This window comes from Callorhinchus milii, unplaced genomic scaffold, assembly GCF_018977255.1.
Source record: "Callorhinchus milii isolate IMCB2004 unplaced genomic scaffold, IMCB_Cmil_1.0 Scaffold29, whole genome shotgun sequence".
In the NCBI taxonomy this organism is placed as follows: Eukaryota; Metazoa; Chordata; class Chondrichthyes; order Chimaeriformes; family Callorhinchidae; genus Callorhinchus; species Callorhinchus milii.
This window is the reverse complement of record NW_024704770.1, coordinates 4162668-4181144: the sequence shown is the minus strand read 5'-3', so window position 1 is coordinate 4181144 and position 18477 is coordinate 4162668. Positions and strand designations below refer to the sequence as shown.

Genomic DNA, 18477 nt, shown 5'->3' with positions numbered 1-18477 from the left:
CGATTCCGACTTTCCGTGGCCAAGCATGTCACCTCGGAGCCAGTTCAGCCCCAAGGAGACTCTGCTTCCCTCCCTCCCCCCCCCCCCCCCCGCGCCCCAACCACCGGCGATTAGTATGCTTGGGGGAGCCCAAAGTGTGCGTTGGGGTAACTGTTGGAGTCTAACTAGCCATTGAGAGAGAGCGCTGTCTGGCAAGCTTTTCCGCTGCTTGTCCAGCTAGGATCACCCACATGGTGTTGGAGACAGATGTACAACCCTTGTGCCGGCAGAGTCTCCGTGAAGAAGTTTGGCGAGCAAAGGCAGCTGCTGATCGATGGCACAGACAAGGTGCGTGATGTGCCGTCCCAGACAGAGTCGGCCAAACCGGTGATCGGTGCCGATAAACAGAAGAATAAACTGCCCGCGAAATCCCAAAATGGTACTGCCGGGAATCCGTCCAAAACTCCAGGTAACATTTAACATCAATTTAACAACATTTAATGTTGAGTCCCTGTAGTTCAGTGGTTAGAGCAAGCGAGAGGACCCGGGTTCCGTTCCCGGACGGGTCTGCAGAACCTTAGGCAAGTTTCCTTATCACGTCATTGAGACATCTCAAAGCGCTCCGCAGAATATATTGTAAAGTGGAGTGACGCAGCAGCCAATTGCGCACAGTGACCCACAAACAGTTGTGGGCCGAATGGCCTCCTTTTGTTCTGTAAATGTAAAACATCAATGGTGATACCTCGCGTAGCTCGTCCAAAGTTGCAGGGCCCCCCGAGCTGTATCTGATCCCGACCCTAACTGACCTTTAAACACTTGTCAGAGAAAAGCAGAAGGAAACGGGAGCAAAGTTCGATCGAGAGCAACAAGACTGACAGCCAGAGCAACACAGTGAAGAAACAAATCGGGAGCAACGACCAGGTCAAAGCCAAACAGGTTGGGGATGTGTGAGCGCGCAAGTTACTGAGGGAGGTGGGAAGGTGTGGGTCGTGATAACGAGATAATTGGAGTTGAGGTACAGATCAGCCATGATCTTATAGAACGGCAGAACAGGCTCGAGGGGCTGAATGGCCTCCTCCTATTCCTACGCGCCCAGAAAACAACACTTGCACCAGTGGGTTTGAACAATTCAAAGGAAAGGTTTATTTTGTGTAAAAAAAAAAGGGGGAACTACCTCTTCACATTCATCTTCTCCAGACTCCCCTTTACCTCTCCAGCTCCCAGCCCCATACCCGTGACGTGCTTATCAGCCAGACGCTGGGGCCCAACTAGTACATACGGCTGGAAGTCAAAACAGGTCTGATTGAAATCCTGCGGCACATGCCTCGTAAGCGAGAGGACCTGGTTTCGATTCCCGGGCAGGTCAGGGGGAAACCTCCACATACCTCTTGCTTACCTTCTTTCTCCCTCTCTCTGTCTCGCAACAAAAGGGCAAGAAGACTGAAGACGCGAAGATGGAAACCTTTTATCCACTCGGGAAAATGAACGATTCCTACAACTTTAACGTAAGAATTTCATCTTCCAATCCATCCATCCTCGGGGACACTTGACACTAAGCGCTTTTTTTTAATTGCAAAACCTGAATTTTGACTTTTTGAACATTGTCCCATTTTTGAGGTGTGGGAGAGTGAGAAGTGCCAAATAATAATAATCCTCGCGATTTGATACAGCGGTTTTATGTTTTAAAAAAAAAAGGGGAAGCCACAAGTCTTTTTGTGGTGTAATGTGTGGAGCCCTGTGGTTAGAGAGCTCACCTCGCAAGCGAGGATTTCGGGTCGGGGCAAAACCTGAGGCAAGTTTCCTTACTCCACAGATACACACTCACACACGCACATGCCTCTGTTTACCCAGCAGTAAGCAGGAACCCAGTTGTCAGTTGATTGGTGATTCGCTTTCCCGGAGGTAATAATCCCTTCAACAACAATAATAATGTGGTCACTCAATCCATGACTATTTGCGGGGACACTGCTGTGCACAATTGGCTGCCACGTTTCGCCCACAAAATATACAGTCAATTCACTTTACAGTGTGTCCTGGGAAGCGCTTGATCAGGCGCTGTATCAAAGGTCAGGATTTTTATTATATTATTGTTTTGTGATGTTGTTATTGCAGTTCTTTGTGAAGGTGATGTCCACGAAGGAGCAAGGCCTGTATACCCTGAGCTTTCACAACTGCTACAACGCAGCCCCGGGAAAGCAAGGTGCGGTGGTGTTCGATATGAAGGTGAGTCAATGAACCTTCCTCTAACTGATCCTTCTAAACCAGGGGGGTTCCCAAACTTTCTCCCAGCTCCTCGGGCCCCGAAACGATCTCTCGGCCCCCGTCCCCCCACATGCTCTAACCCGCTGGACCTGAGCTGTATTTATAACTATAATAATAATAATCCTTGCATTTGATATATGCACCTTATCACATCTTCGAGACGTCTCAAAGCGCTTCACAGGATTTCACTGTGAAGTGGAAAGACTGTGGGTTTTGTGGGCGGGCAAACACGTCAGCCGGTTTGCGACCAGCGACGACATCCCGGGAGATCAACAACAACAACAACTTGCTGTATTTATGCAGCGCCCCCTCACCAAGGGTAGCGTCCCAGTCAAAACCATTTGAGTCGCCCTCGGTTCCAAACCCCTGACTGTCTAGCGCCTTGAGATGTTGTCCCGATGTGAAAAGCACCTAATACAAATGTCATTTGGTATTTAGTATTTTGAATTGAGCGTTTCCAGCAGAGGCCGTGACTTTCTAAATCTTCCTTTTCCCTAGATTGATATAAGAGCGAGGAATCCTAAGAACTTCCTGTCAGCCGGGGAAATGCCGCTGCCTCTGTTGTACATGGTCATGTCTGGCTTCTTCTTCACTGCGGCTGTATACTGGGTTTACTTGCTCCTGAAGTACAGGTACAGCAAGCCTTTCCACAACTCCTTTCCTTACCCGACTTTGATTGACTTTGTTATCCGTCCGGATAATACTACTACTACTACTACTACTAATGATCCTCGCATTTGATATAGAGCCTTACCACGTCTCAAAGTGCTTCCCAGGATACACTGTAAAGTGAAATGACTGTTTTTTGGATTTTACTTGACAAAAACTGCTCCCAGACTTTTAAAACCCCATTCTGTGTATCTGCCTCTCTGTCCCCACACTCAGGTTCAGTGTCTTTAAAATCCACTGGCTGATGGCTTCACTTGCGTTCACCAAGACTGTTTCCATCCTGTTCCACGCTGTGAGTATAATAATAATAGAGTTTGCTATAGGAGTGGAAGCCATTTTGACTCGCACTCCACATCTTTCCTTCTTTCCTCAGCTAGGACTGGGGTGATGGGGGGACGGAGTTTAGTGTGTGTGATAGGGAGCCAGTGGAGCCTGGCGAGGCCTGGGGTGATGGGGGATGGAGTTTGCCACGGGTGAGTATGCAGGCAGCGGAGTTTGGGGATTAGATTATCATATGCAAGAGCGTGACGTTTTTATAATCAACAGGGATCACTCAAGACAGGTTGAGCTTGTATTACACGGCTGATTCCAGCCAGGCTAATGTACATAGATTTGTCTCCCTTACAGATAAACTACCATTTCATTGCTGTTCGAGGGTATGCCATTGAAGGCTGGGCTGTGATGTACTACATCACTCATCTGTGAGTATATTGATTACAGAGTTCTAGAAATTATCATATTATAATAATCCTTGCATTTGATGCTGCGCCTTATCATGTTGTTGAGATGTCTCGAAGCGCTCCACAGAATACACTGTAAAGTGGATTGGCACTACCCTGCATGAGCGAGGGCTGCTGCGTAAATGCAAGCTGCTGGTCTGTGGTGTTTGACAGTGTTTTCCTTGTTGTGAAGGTTGAAAGGCGCTCTGCTCTTCATCACTTTGGCTCTAATCGGCACTGGCTGGGCATTCGTCAAGTACATTCTGTCAGACAAGGACAAGAAGATCTTCATGATAGTCATTCCTCTCCAGGTCAGTGGTGTGTGTGTGTGAGTGCGCGCGGGTATAGGTGTCTGTGTGTGGGGTATGGGTGTGCGGGTGCGGGTATGTGTGGGTATGAGTGTGTGCGGGTGTGTGTGTGAGTGCTTGCAGGTCTGGTTGTGTGTGCATGGGGGTGTCGGGGATGTGTGAACGTGTGTGTGATTCTGCACATGTGACTGTAACAAACAATAAAGAATCCTTCCATTGGATACAGCGCCTTTCACACGGGCGGGTAATGTCTCGAAGCGTTTCAGAGTTTAACAGAGACTTTGCGCATTTTGTAGACATTTTGTTGCGTCTCTGCTTCAAGGTATTGGCGAATACAGCTTATATAATCATCGAGTCAACAGAGGAAGGGACCAGTGATTACGCCTTGTGGAAGGAGACCTTGTTTCTGGTGGACCTGATCTGCTGTGGGGCCATCCTGTTTCCTGTCGTGTGGTAAGAATCTTCATCAAAGGCTAAAGAGAGAGAGTACAGCGAGGGGTGGTCTTGGATTTTCTTTTTAGGGCGATACTCAATCCTCTGGGGACGGGGGTCTGTCGGGTCACAGAGTTTTGTGCAGGAGAGAGGAAAGACACATCTTGTGAAGCGCTTTTGGGACCTGCTCCAGACGTGGGTGAAAAGACAAACGAGCTATTGGTCCACGTCCCAGTTTCATTCCCTACATCGCTTTCTGCCTTTCAGGTCGATCAGACACTTGCAAGAGGCGTCCAGTACGGATGGTAAAGGTCAGTGACCTGCAGGTTAATCCTGTCCCTGGGAAGTCCTGCACTCGGTAGCTTGAGAGCTCCATTTACTGCCTTCAGTAAATACTAGAAGGTCTCATATCAGTGTCATTTCCCCCTTTTTTTGCTGTTACCTGGTGTTCTGATGTTCTCCATGTTGACTCCTTGATTTAGGTGCCTGGAAAATTGTCTTGTAAGGCAGTGTGTGTGTGTGTGTGTCTGTGTGTGTCGCTCTCCCCTGTTCTAATCGAGATATAGAAGCTGTTGAAGATTGTGTTGTGGCTGCAGAAGGTCTGATCTCTCATTTCTCTTCACTAACTGTTTGTTTCTCTCCTGCATCTGACGTCGATCGGCAGCTGCTATGAGCCTGGCCAAGCTGAAACTCTTCAGACATTTTTATGTTATGGTAGGTACCTGCACTGGCAGTGACAACAACAATGTGCTTATATATAGGACCCCTCATGCGAGGTAGCGTCCCAGAGCGCTGGGTACTCGCAACAACAACAAATGGCATTTACATAGTGCCGATGGCGAGTCAGACAGGGCAGGCAGACAAGGAGCAGCCCAGAGTAACCATACTATGAGTTAAGGCTGTCTGATAGTAGGGGGCAGTTTGAGAGCTCTCCCTGACCCTCTGCTTCAAGCAAAGATGTGGGAGTCCGTCTGTTCGTCTGTCTGCAGATCTGTGTTATTCAGTGTTGGTTCATCCACAAGACACACACATAGTCATTGAACTTCACACTGTATCCCGTGACCCACTGTGGACCTGAAAGGCGCTGCGTCGAACATAAGGTAATGATGGAAAATTATCTTCACGGTTTTTCTCTCTTTTCTGCAGATTGTTTGTTACATCTACTTCACCAGGATCATCGCCATTCTCCTCAAATTCACCGTCCCATTCGAGTGGCAGTGGCTGTACAGTGTAAGTCTGACATGACGTGACACAGATACAAAACACAGCAGTGTAGCCTTCACAGAACAAACTGTAAAATGTAGTGACTGTTTAGTTGGTTGCAGTGTCAGACTGCTCTGTGATCAGCAACTGTTTTTGTGAACCCCCTCAGCTCCTTGTAGAGGTGTCCACACTGGTGTTCTTTATCTTAACCGGCTACAAGTTCCGGCCGGCCTGCAATAACCCTTACCTGCAGCTGCCACTAGACGAGGAAGATATTACAATGGATGAGGTGTAAGTAACAATTTTTAATCCATCAGAATAATGCAACGGAGGTCATTTCATGTCTTAAGTAATTCGGAGCTTTGCAGCTTTCCCTTTTTTGGAGGGTGCGGGATGGGGGTGGGGAGTTATCTTTCTTTGTGTTTTGTAATTGTTATAATCCTCGTATCCGATGTGCTGCTTTTCACACGTGAAGGACGTCTCAAAGCGCTTCACAGGATACACTGTCTCTAACGTCCATCTGAACAGATGGTGTGGTGGTTATGGGGTTGGGGTTGAGGAGGAAGAGAGAGAGAGAGAACCTCATACAACGTGGACTATTAACTTACAAAGTGCATTTTCTCAAATAGATTGACTGAGTCGGGTTTGCTGGAAAATGTGACCAAATTGAAGAAAACTAGCAATGGGAGAGACAAACTGCGGGATACCTCTTTATGAAGCCGCCGTATTCTGTCTCTCTGCGTGTGAGTGAGTGTGTGTGAGTGTGAATGAAGTAAAAACCTTTCCCAGAACCCAGCCACTGCACCCCAAAGCTGTGGAACTCTCTCCCTCAGTCACTCCGCCTTGCGCCCCCCCCCTCTCCATTTTCAGCTCGCTCTTGAAGACCTTCCTCTTCGACTGTGCCTACAGTCATCTTCCCCCCCCCCCCACCTCCCCCTGTCTCAGGGTCGGGCTCCGCCACTGTTAAGCACTCTGAGAAGCCATCTGGCGTGAAGGACGCTATATAAATGCAAGCTCTCGTTCTCCATCGAATTTTCTAGAACTGTTAGGAGGAGAACACAAACACACACGAACAAACGTGACTGATTTACCTGCACATGGGGAATGCAATGAAGATGTACCTTCATACCGTAGAGTCCATTGGAATACTCTCTTTCTAAACCTTCACGACCCGACTTGCTGAAGCCGTGTTCGCATCTTCTACCCAGTGACGTGTGGCACATGTGGCTCAGCTCCTTTTGTTAAGCTCCACTTTTCCCACACATTGAAATCTTGGCCCTGTTTTTTTTTAAAACCTTTGGCTTTTCTGGAGAGAGAGAGAGGGGGTGGGGGGGTGACGACGATGAGAAATGGAATGGTGTTCAGTTGAGGTACTCTTCCCCTCTTCCCCCCCCCCCCCCCACCCACTCACTTTAGTTCCTTGCTCAGTACTATTTAAGGAGGCCCTGTTATTGCCTCCTTCACACCCATAATGCGGTTTCACTGGCCCGACTTCAGGAGAGCGGCAGGACCCGGCCCTGTGCCGAGCCTGGGTTACACTGTGGGGTGGAGCGCCATTTGGACTGCGTGAGAGTGCGTGTGTGTGTGTTCTCTCTCCCTTTAGGCTGACGTGAATACTTGCAACCCGACTGGCACTTCAAGGGGGACCAACGATGTATAAATCGGCGATTGTGTGTGTGTGTATATATATATAATATATTTATATATTGTCACCCCCCCCCCTCACCCTTCCCACTCCCCCAAACACCCTCCCATTGTGGCAGTTCTACTTAATGCGGCTACACGCCTGAATCCTGCAGGACAGAGCTCGGTTTCTCAGCCCTAATACTCCTCGCTTGGAGGCTGCGGAAGGAGGTTTCAGCTGACTTGCTCCCAATAAAACTCCCGTACCTTATTCGCCAGCCCTTAGGGAATCTTGGGACATCTTCCACATAGGGTCCGTCCGCCCACACTCTTTTCCCGCTTTCCCAGCCCAACGGATCCAATGCGACCAACAACAAATTACATTTGTGTAGCGCCTTTCACGCCTGGAGGACGTACCAAAGTGTTGCATTGCCAGTAACCCCCACGAACCATTCTTTCAGCTTTCACCCCCCTCCCCCCTGCCCCCCCCCTCCCCCCTGCCCCCCCCCCCCCCCAAATTGCCAGGAGCACTTTTTATGTTTTCTTTTGACGTCGACTCTTTCGAGCCGCGCGACGTTTCTCTGAACGGAACGTCTCGATGGGGGAAGGGGGTGGGGGGGGATAATTTGCGGGTCGTGGGCAGTAAGTCAGTGGACCTGTTCCCCCCCCCACCCGCCCCCGTGTCCACGTGACCAGGCCAGTAGAGGAGTGAGGTGCATTTTTCCGAGATGCTCCTTCTCTGGACTTTGGACAGATCTGGAAAAGCTCCCGTCTGGACCAATGTTATCTGAACTTCCTTTAATAAAGTGTGCAAAGGACGAGCAGCCCCCGCACCCCCCCCCCCCCCCACCCCATCACCCCCTGACCCCACCCCATCACCCCCTGACCCCACCCCCCTCACCCCACCCCTCACCCCCCACCCCCCGTCCCTCTCTCTCGCTCTTCTCCCCTTGTCCTGGTTTGGGTGCCGCCCCCCGACTGGTCACTGGATTCAAACTTCCAAATCTTTGCCATTTGAGCCTTTTTTTTTAAATATACTGTGTGTATATATATATACACACGTGTGTGTGTGTATATATACACGTGTGTGTGTATATATATATACATGTGTGTGTGTGTGTATATATACATGTGTGTGTATATATATATATATACATGTGTGTGTGTATATACACGTGTGTGTGTGTGTATATACACGTGTGCGTATATATATATACATGTGTGTGTGTGTGTGTATATACACGTGTGTGTGTGTGTATATATATATACATGTGTGTGTGTGTGTATATATATGACGGGAAGCCATGCGTTTGAGTTTGTAAAAATGATCAGTAAAATGCAAACCTTTGCTGATCTGAGACGGCTGTTTTCTTACCCGCGACACCCACAGGACCGGGACTGAGGGACACCCCCACACACCCCCCCACACACACACAGTCACACACACCCCCACACACACCCCCACACACACACAGTCACACACACCCCCACACACACCCCCCCACACACAGTCACACACACCCCCACACACCCACACACACCCACACACACACAGTCACACACACCCCCACACACACCCACACACACACACAGTCACACACACCCCCACACACACCCACAGTCACACACACCCCCACACAGTCACACACACCCCCACACACACCCCCACACACAGTCACACACACCCCCACACACAGTCACACACACAGTCACACACACACACACACACACAGTCACACACCCCCACACACACACCCCCACACACAGTCACACACACCCCCACACAGTCACACACACCCCCACACACACACCCCCACACACAGTCACACACACCCCCCACACACACCCCCACACACAGTCACACCCCCACACACACCCCCACACACACACAGTCACACACACCCCCACACACAGACACCCCCCACACAGTCACAGTCACACACACCCCCACACACACACACCCCCACACACAGTCACACACACCCCCACACACAGACACCCCCCACACAGTCACACGCCCCCACACACAGACACCCCCCACACAGTCACACACACCCCCACACACAGTCACACACACCCCCACCCCCACACACAGACACCCCCCACACAGTCACAGTCACACACACCCACACGCGCCGAAGGAACGCTCCGGGAGTGCGGGGACTGTGGCGGCGCCGAGAGCTCTACAGCGGTCAGAGCCGCGGGAACCGGAGGGGGAGAGGGGTCCGGGGGGTGAGGGGGGGTCCGGGCCCCGGCGCGGAGGGGGTGAGGGGGGGTCCGGGCCCCGGGGGGAGGGGGTGAGGGGGGGTCCGGGCCCCGGGGGGAGGGGGTGAGGGGGGGTCTGCAGTTGGGGGTATAACCGTCATTATCGGTTCATTTTATTTATTACATTTGATTATTTTGTTATTTTTCACGTTTTTAATGAATTTTATTTCATTTAATTTTATGTCATTTTTACTGTACTTTATGTCCTTTTATTTTATTTTATATGTTATGTTCTCTGCAGTTTAACTTTAATTATATCATTAATTTTATGCAATTTTATTATGTTTTATTTTATTATTTATTATGTTGTAATTCAATTTTAATTTACGTTAATTTGTTCGATTTTGTTATATTTTATTTGATGTAATTTTATTTCTTTATTTGATTTTATTTACTTTGACTTCTGACTTTTCGCTTAAAGTTTCCTTTTAATTTAATGTCTTCCGATTTGTTTTTTTTCTAAAAAATTATTTTAATGCATTATTGCATCGTGTGAATGAATTAATCTAAACCGATTAATGATTATAATGATATAATATATAATTAATATAATATATATAATATAATAATAATAAACATGAGCGTCTGCATGGGGAGGGGAGGGGAGTGGGGGGAATTACTGCCGGAGTGTAATCAGCTAAAACCACACAGATTGCTCATCTGAAAACACTACTAATAATATAATAATAATAATAATAATAATCCTCGCATTTGATATAGCGCTTTTCACGTCGGGAGGACGTTCCAAAGCGCTTCACAGAACACACTGTAAAGTGATTGACTGTATATTTGTGGGCGAACGCGGCAGCCAATTGCGCACAGCAATGTCCCACAAACAGTCGTGGATTGTAAATGACCAATGTATTATAGTTTTGGTTTGGGAGGGATTATTATTAGGCTCTGTGTGGAGTAAGGAAACTTGCCCAAGGTTTCGCCCTCTGCCGGGGATTGAACTCAGGTCTCTCACTTGCAAAGCGAGTGCTCTAACCACTGAGCCTCAGGACTCCACTAAGGAGAGGGAATAGCGCTGTGCGTTCACCTACAAAATACACAGACTCCGTGAGAGCTCGAGGGGGTTTGGGGGGAGAGGGGAAAGATGACCGAAAGAGCGGTCACAGAGAGGTAGGTCCTGTGATGAGGGTCGGGAGGATTGCCAAGTACTGGGAACGCCGGAGAGGTCAAGTTACAGACAGGACCATATTTATTAGGATAGCACAGCAAACATAACGACCCAATCTGACCACGAAGGGGGAACCGGGAGAAGAACAGTTTGGCCTCATTGAGCTCTTCCCCATTCATGACCTGTTTCAGGTAGAGGTTAAGGATTCCCCCCCTACCCACCGCCCCCCCCCACAGCGATGCGACGCGACAAGAGAAGGGAGTTTCTCTCTCCCGACCAAAAGCACAGTCAAAGAGGTAAGTCTTGTGGCGTACTTTGAAAGGAGGGAGGGAGGGGAGGGGAGGGGAGGGGAGGGAGGGAGGGAGGAGGGGAGGGGAGGGGAGGGAGGGAGGGAGGGGAGGGAGGGAGGGGAGGGGAGTTGGTGGACTCCAGGATGGAGTTCCAGAGAGCAGAGTGGGGGGGCCTAAAGGTTCGTCATGATGATGTTGCGGATGCTGTTGATAATAATATTGCTCGCATTTGATGTAGCGTCTTATCTTGTCTCAAAAGTGCCACACACAGAATATACTGTGGAGTGTAGTGACTGTATATTGTGTGGGGGAAACCACTCTGTTGCCGTTGTGGTTGATTTTGGCTGTTGAACCTTATCGGTCAGTTCGGTGAAATCTCACCGCTGCGAAAGCAATTGCAAGTTATGATCCTGAGGAGAGTTAAACTAATTTTGAACATGGTCCCGTGGTTAAAGAGCAAATTATAAAACGTACGCACGGACAGGTTTCCTGTGTTGTCCGCATATTTCATTGCTATCAGAGGTGTGTAGAGTACATTCGTTTGGTAACGAAAAACTGGCCTCTCCATGCTGATCACTTTCATAGTTGCCTGGGAAAAAAGAAGTACTTTAGAATAACCGCGGAATATAGTTAATAACCTAAATAGTTGTTTTTTACGCTGTTAGCAGATGTCCCGATGTTTTCAACGATCAAAGGTGCTTCAGACCTCACAGATTCGATCCTGTTTTTTTGTTGCAAATCCCAACATCTGTGTTTCTTTGACATTTAGTTATTTATAATAATAATAATAATAATCCTTGTGTTCGATAGAGCTCCTTATCACACCGGGAAGACGCCTCAAAGCAAGCGCTTCCTCGGGATTTCCATTGTAAATTGTAGTGACTGTGTGTCTTGTCGGCAAACACAACAGCCACGTCCTTGCAAACAGCCATGAAGTGAATGACCGGTTTTATCCTGGGGGGAGTGGGGGGTGGGGGGAGCTCGGTCTTAACATCTCATCATCTCACAATATATCCCACAATACCCCCCCAGCACTGTGCTGGTTAATGAGCCCGGATTGTGAGTTTGCTGAATACCTGTGCAATAGCGTCCGGAGTCTGACCCATTGTCATAAAGATGTCGTGGGAAGCAGGAAGATAGACGTCCTTAAAATACTGGACGGTCACTGGGTCTGCTCCCGGGAACTCTGATTGAGACACCTCCTCCATCAGCTTCATCTCGAATTCTGTGTTGACCGGACCTGGTTCAATCATTGACACGCTAAATCAATTCAAATAAAATCAAAATTAATCTGGTCAAGTCATATACCTATGTTGTTTCATTCGGTTAGTTATTGGGGCAGCTGAGGGTCTGACACGGGGAAACACTTCGCTGTGTTTAGGGGTCTCTAAACCCAAGTCGGTAAGTCACCTGCACACAGAAATCTCTGTGTCTTGAAATGGAATGCACATTCTCTCTCCCCCCCTCTCTCTCTTGGTCCCGGGAGGGATGCATCTTGCCCAGAGGCAAGAGTGCCTCTGAATGAGCTGACCCCCAATTCTGGAGAGTATTAGGCAGGGTGGGGATGGCCAAGGCCTGGGGACCTTAGAGAGTCCATTGGTGGGGAGGGTACCTTAACCAAGTAACTGCTGGAGTTTACCCAACAGCTAAAATCTGTGTATCAAAAAGTCAAAACTTACTAGATATTGAATTTCAGAAGTTGAACCGCAAGGCTCTCACAGAATCCCTCGATGGCAAATTTGGAGGCAGCGTACACGTCATTAAATACCACTCCTAAGCAAAAAGAAGTCCTGTTAAATTGTATCCCAGTAGCTATGAAAGACCTCTCCCTACTTCTCTGATTTACTCGTACTCCACTCTCCTGCGAACCCATCCCTCCCTTCGCTTAGCTAACTCGGATGACCTCCCCCCACCCCCATCCCCGCACCATCATTGGGTGTCGTTACTTCAGCCACCACATCTAAATTATGCAGTAATGTCTAAACCGGCACATCAGAATATGCAGCTGCCCCCTCCCGCCCCCCCCACCCCATCATAACCCTCCACTCCCCTAATCTAGTACCCTCCAGAATGAGGTAAGTGGGGTACATCTCTCGAGGGGGGAGAGAGAGTGTGTGCCAGATGGGGAGATTTCCACGTGTAGGTGCATATGCACGTGTAGGACTCTAGGTCTGTTTTGGAGACTCGAAGCAAGGAGATGGGTTTTCACGCGTGGAGGTCAGACTCCTGGATGATCAAAGAAAAATGCCATGAATTTAAGCGCCTGTACCTTGCAGACCTATGACACTGCTCATCACGACAATGTGGCCACTTTGCCTTTTCTTCATGTCGGGCAGCAGAGCTTTGATCATACGAACAACCCCAAAAAAATTTGTTTCAAAGATAGTTTTCATTTCCTCGATGCTCAGGCTTTCCACTGGTCCTATCTTTCCAACCCCTGCGTTGTTGACTTGATCAAAATAATTCTGATGTTAATAACAATAGTAATCTTCGCATTTGATGCAGCGCCTTATCATGTCATCGAGACATCTCAAAGCGCTTTCCAAAGTTATGCTATCAACCCTCCAAAACACTGCCCCGTGATACATGAACAAAAAGTTGTTGTTGTTCAAGTGTAGTGACTGTGTGTGAAGCATTCATTAAGGAGGATGTTGGTAAGCTATTTCCAATTGCTGAAGAGTCTGGGGAAGGTGTGTGTTCGGGGTAAACGAATAGAACAAATTAATATCGTCAATAGAAGATAGACAGCGGTAGATTGAATGGAGAGTTTAGGAGGAGCTTCTTCATGGGGAGGGTATGAGAATGTGGAACTTACTGCTGGGTTAAAGCAGAAATCTTTTAAGTGTTTAAGAGGAAACCTGATGCAGAGATGTAGGGACTCCGTGATGGAGTTCCAGAGAGCTTACCTCTGCAATAAACTTAATGTACCAGTTATCAGCCCAACTGCACACCCTATCAAGCTCTCTCACTGAGTAGGGGAGTTGGCTGGAGTACTGGGGGGAAGCAGAATGGTTGGTGATGGGACAGGTAGAGGTGGGGAGGGATAGGTAGGGTGGGGGGCAGAGAAGAATCGGGTGGTATTTAATGAATACACAAGGGAGAAGTGACTAGAAGGGTGTCAGGAAGGTGGGATATAAACACCGGCTTCGACGAGTTGGGTGTAAAGGCCTGTTTGCACGCTGTCTGGTTGTGTGTTACTCTTGAGTACACAAAGCTTCACTCGCTTACCCACGATATCGACTCGCCCGGCTTGAATGCTGCTGAGACACTGGGTCACAGACTCATCATAGCAGACGTCCAGCTGTGCGATGTGTAATGTTTTGTTCAGCGTCGCTCCAGCCGCCTCTTCCAACTTCCCTTTTTTACTCAAGTTCCTCATTGTCGCGATAACTTTCCATACAGACGCCCCCACCACAGCCCCCACACAGACCAAAGAATAGCGTTAACTCGGTCACTCCGCTTCACAGTTAAATCCCACCCAAACGCTTCGAGACACCCTCTCGACATGGAAGGCTGACTGATCCCACAGATTTGAATCACTTTCTCTTCTATTAAACATTGTCGGCCTCTGGCTCAGTCGGCAGCTCTCTTGTTTCTGAGTCAGAAGATTGTGGGTTCAAGTGGGTGGGGGACGTGAAACTCGTAGAGTCTAAGATGACTATATGAGTTATTATTAAGATGGTATTCAAGTAACGGGAATTTCCCCCTCTCAAGAGAAAAAAAAATCCTGTCAAGCGCTTTGAGACGTCAAGAAGACGTGAAGAGCGCTGTATCAAATGCAAGGACTATTATTATTATTATTACTATGATAAAATTCTGAATGTCGACCCAATCGTTAGTAATCTTCGCATTCCACACCTGTTTTTCATGTCTTGAAGTGCTTTGCAGGATTTCACTGTGTTTTTTGTGGGCCACTGGCGTCGCTGTAATTTAGTGATCAGAATTAGACAGAAAGCTTATTATATATAAATGTAGCACATGTCCCCGTTAATCCTTTTACACCTAATCTTCTCGAACTAAATCACTGTAACACTCCAGATAAATGACCCTGTACTGGACTGTTTCATAACAAACACAAACACATCTTGAATTGCAGTAAAATAATCGAGTTGATTTGGGGGTGAACTTTGGTCCATGTAAAAAATAAAAATGACGAAATAGACTTTACTGCAGTTTTTTTGTTTGCTAATGATCTTAACGTTAATTAATAATTGATGATAATAATAATCCTCGCATTTAGACAGCACCTTATTACTTTCCGTCTCAAAGCACTTTGCCGGATTCGCTGTCGAGTGCAGTGACTGTGTGTTTTGTGGGCGAATGTGGAGCTGAATTGCAACACCGACGTCCCCGAGAAGAGCGAGGAAGCAAATGAGTGATTTTATGGTGGGGGGTGGAGGGGGCAATTTGTCAGGCAGAACACGGGTTGTGGGGGAGAGAAACTCTTCTCTTTTCCGACAGCTTCTTTAACTTCTGCCTGAACGGGGAGGAAGCTCGGTTTAATGCCGCCCGCACACACACACACACACGCCCCCCCCCACCCCGCGCCACACCGGAGCGTCAGTCTGGACCGTGTGAACTCAACCCAAGGGGACTCGAACCCACAACCTCCCAACTCGGAGACCAGAGCGCTGGCCGGCGGCTGAGCTCCGGCACGAGACAGCCCAGCATGGGCCATCAGCAAGCCACCTACCGTGAAATCGCTTCAGTGGGTCGCTAGCGAGTTGCACAGCGAGCCTCAGACCGATCCCCGAGGAGCAGCCAGTGATCAGCACGACTTTTTGCCCGTCGCTCGCCATTGCTGACAGAGCCCAGGAGCCTGAGCCGGACACTGGAGAGGCTCAGCGGCTGGAGAGATGGGATAAGCTGGCAGCTTAAGCGAGGGATGTTTACGTCACCTTTGTGCACTCGGACCGGTAATCCACCGTGGACACTGATTACAGGCGGTTTCCAGCTGCCTTAGGTCGGCTCAGAGTTTTAATAACAAGAAGAAGAATCCTTGCATTTGGATATAGCTCTTTATCACGTCGTTGAGACGTCTGAAAGAGCTTCACAGGATGTACTGTAAAGTGGATTCACTTTAAATAAATTAGATAGGGAAGGGTACCAAGCCCAGCTCAGCGGGTTACGCTGCCCGGACATCTTAGGTTGGTTTGCTGACTACAACGCAGGGCTTAATTTAATTTTTTTGGATGCTGTGGATTGATTTTCCCCCCAAATCCCCATTTCTCTCTCTCCCTCCCTCCCGGCTCCCTCCCTCCCTATGGGTTTCTCCAGCGAGTGCAGATGAACGCCCCAGGTTCAATTCCCTCGCTCGCTTTAACTCGATCAGTGAGCTTAGCTCAGCCAGTTGGTCAATTGGCCTGAAAGGCCAACTTCCATCAGTGGCCGAGCCTTCAGCCAATGCGCCCTCTAACCTCTGGACTCCCTGCCCCTACTACTCCTCCGCCTGTGCCCTCTTTATCTTTAATAGATAAGCCAACTGATGACCTAGTTCTTCAACTGCGCGATGATCCCCCCCCTCCCGCCGCCCACCGTGCAATTCTCCAAGATGATGCCCTATGTGATGGGCGCTACGTGAACGCAAGTTGTCGTGTGTTTTGTGGGCAAACGCGGCAGTTAATTTACACATTTTGACATCTCGCAAAAATGGCCGTGAAGTGAACGACCAGTTGTAGCTGTGGTGATGGTGGGGTGGGGGAAGGAGGGACTTGTCGGTCAGGATAGTTGAGGTGGTGGGGAATGGCTGGGCTGTGTAACATGGGGGAATTCTACGTTCCCTGCGCTAGAACCTTTAATTGAACAATATTATGGGGGAAGCTGAGTAAACGAGCGGTTCTTTGAACTCTTGTGTTATTGACTCTGTGTTGCGCAGCATTTGACTGTTTACACTGTGAACACAGAGAGGAACAAATTAGTCATTATCGATGGCAGAGAATCGGAGCCCAAAATTCCACCCCGTCTCACTCTTTTTTAAATTGATTGATTGATTGATGGATTGATGGATTGATTGATTTAGAGGGGTTTAGAATTGTAGCACCTACAGGAGGCCATTCGGTCGATCGAGTCCGTCCCAGCTCTCCGAGCAAGCTTTCCACTCAATCTCACTGTCTGCACCCTATCCCCAAACCCTTCAAGTCTCTATCCTTCTACATGTGTATACCCCCCTTCATGTACGTTGTCAGGTTGGCTCAGTGGTAGCTCTCTCTCTCTCTCTCGCCTCTCGAGTCAGAATGTTGGGGGCTCCAGCTCCATGTCAGGACTTGGAATCACACACGTAGGCACATCCGTAAGATGACATATCAGTTCAGTGCTGCGGGTGCGCTGCATTGTTGGAGATGCCGTCCTTCAAGTGAGGTTAAACTGAGGTCCTGTCTGCCTCTTCAGGTGGACGATAAAGATTCCCATGGCTCGAAAAGAGAAAGAAGTTTCTCCCGGTGTCTGGCCAATAATCCCCCCAAATAAAAACGTGTCACTCACTCCATGGCTGTTAGTGGGATGTTGCTGTGTGCAATTGTGCTGCTGCGTTTGCCCACAAAATACTTCACAGTAAATTCTGTGAAGCGTTTTGAGGATCTTTAACGTCTGTCTGAATAGGGCACGGACTAGGTGGCTCGCAATCCCACCCCTCCACCTACCCAACCCCCAGCGCTACATTGGAGCTTTGTTCTAGACCTCGTGAGCTCAAAGTCTTCTGACTCGGAGGCGAGAGTGCTGTCACGTGAGCCAGACTGACACACTTAGAAAGGACCTAAATGACTTATTCCGAGCTTCAGTCACATTGCAAGTCTGTCCGTAATCATAAGGTCACCTTATCTGAGGTAAACTTGTCCTAAGATGCGTTTCACAACAGGATCTCGTATAATCTCCCTCTGTGTTTACAGATGTCCTAATAACAATTTGTTGTTTTCAAATTTTTTTTTAAACTGTACCCCCCCCCCCACCGGGGTCCTGGCCGACAATCCCATGGATAAAACCAGTGGGATGGGGATGGCTGTTTACGGCCTCGCTCCCTCCTACCTCTCCAACCTACTATCCCCCTACCTACCTGCCCGTACCCTCCGTTCCTCTGGCTCCGGTCTGCTCCACGTCCCCCGCCCCAATCGCCCTACCATCGGTGGTCGGGCCTTCAGCCTCTCAGCCCCCAGGCTCTGGAACTCCATCCCCCAGTGCCTTCGCCGCTTCCTCCCTTTCCTCCTTCAAGGCCGGTCTCAAAACCTTTCTCTTTGACCGTGCCTTCAGCTCCCCTCTCGACTCTCTTCCCCCTCCTTGCTCCCTCCCTTCCCTCCCCTCACCCTGACCATTTCCCCCCTCCTCGCTCCCTCACTTCCCTCCCCTCACCCTGACCATTTCCCCCCTCCTCGCTCCCTCCCTTCCCTCCCCTCACCCTGACCATTTCCCCAATGCTCGGGTCATGACCCAACTGTGCAGCGCCTTGGGACGTCCTCCTGACGTGAAAGGCGCTTTATAAATGGAATCTTGTTGTTGTTGTTGTTGTACGGTGATGTCAAATGTGTGCAAATCTGCTGCCACCTTCATCCCCATAACGCGCAGTCACAGTAACACCCTGCAAAGCGCTTTGAGACATCTTGATGAGATAATAAGGC

At 48.9% G+C, this 18477-nt stretch overlaps 2 protein-coding genes across 3 annotated transcripts; one reads left to right on the top strand and one right to left on the bottom strand.

Moving 5' to 3' along the window:
* The first annotated feature begins 269 nt into the window (after window positions 1-269).
* On the top strand, window positions 270-6377 carry LOC121851144 (protein GPR108-like). 2 transcript variants are annotated; one of them, XM_042344742.1, is made up of 14 exons: window positions 270-327; window positions 803-915; window positions 1410-1484; window positions 2092-2202; window positions 2740-2873; window positions 3127-3202; window positions 3538-3611; window positions 3823-3940; window positions 4260-4390; window positions 4637-4680; window positions 5034-5083; window positions 5516-5599; window positions 5742-5863; window positions 6202-6377. In XM_042344742.1, the coding sequence occupies exons 3-14, from the start codon at window positions 1434-1436 to the stop codon at window positions 6287-6289; spliced, it is 1083 nt and encodes a 360-aa protein (XP_042200676.1). In that variant the 5' UTR covers window positions 270-327; window positions 803-915; window positions 1410-1433; the 3' UTR covers window positions 6290-6377. The 2 variants fall into 2 exon arrangements, 1 of the variants encoding a protein (XP_042200676.1); XR_006085833.1 differs by lacking the exons at window positions 270-327; window positions 4637-4680 and having other exon boundaries at window positions 858-915; window positions 6202-6243.
* A 4754-nt stretch (window positions 6378-11131) lies between these two features.
* rdh8a (retinol dehydrogenase 8a) lies at window positions 11132-15669 on the bottom strand. The gene is made up of 6 exons (XM_007912212.2): window positions 15564-15669; window positions 14099-14260; window positions 13140-13319; window positions 12550-12643; window positions 11947-12130; window positions 11132-11459 (listed from the first exon to the last, which is right to left on the bottom strand). The coding sequence occupies exons 1-6, from the start codon at window positions 15667-15669 to the stop codon at window positions 11232-11234; spliced, it is 954 nt and encodes a 317-aa protein (XP_007910403.2). The 3' UTR covers window positions 11132-11231.
* Between the last annotated feature and the right edge of the window lie 2808 nt (window positions 15670-18477).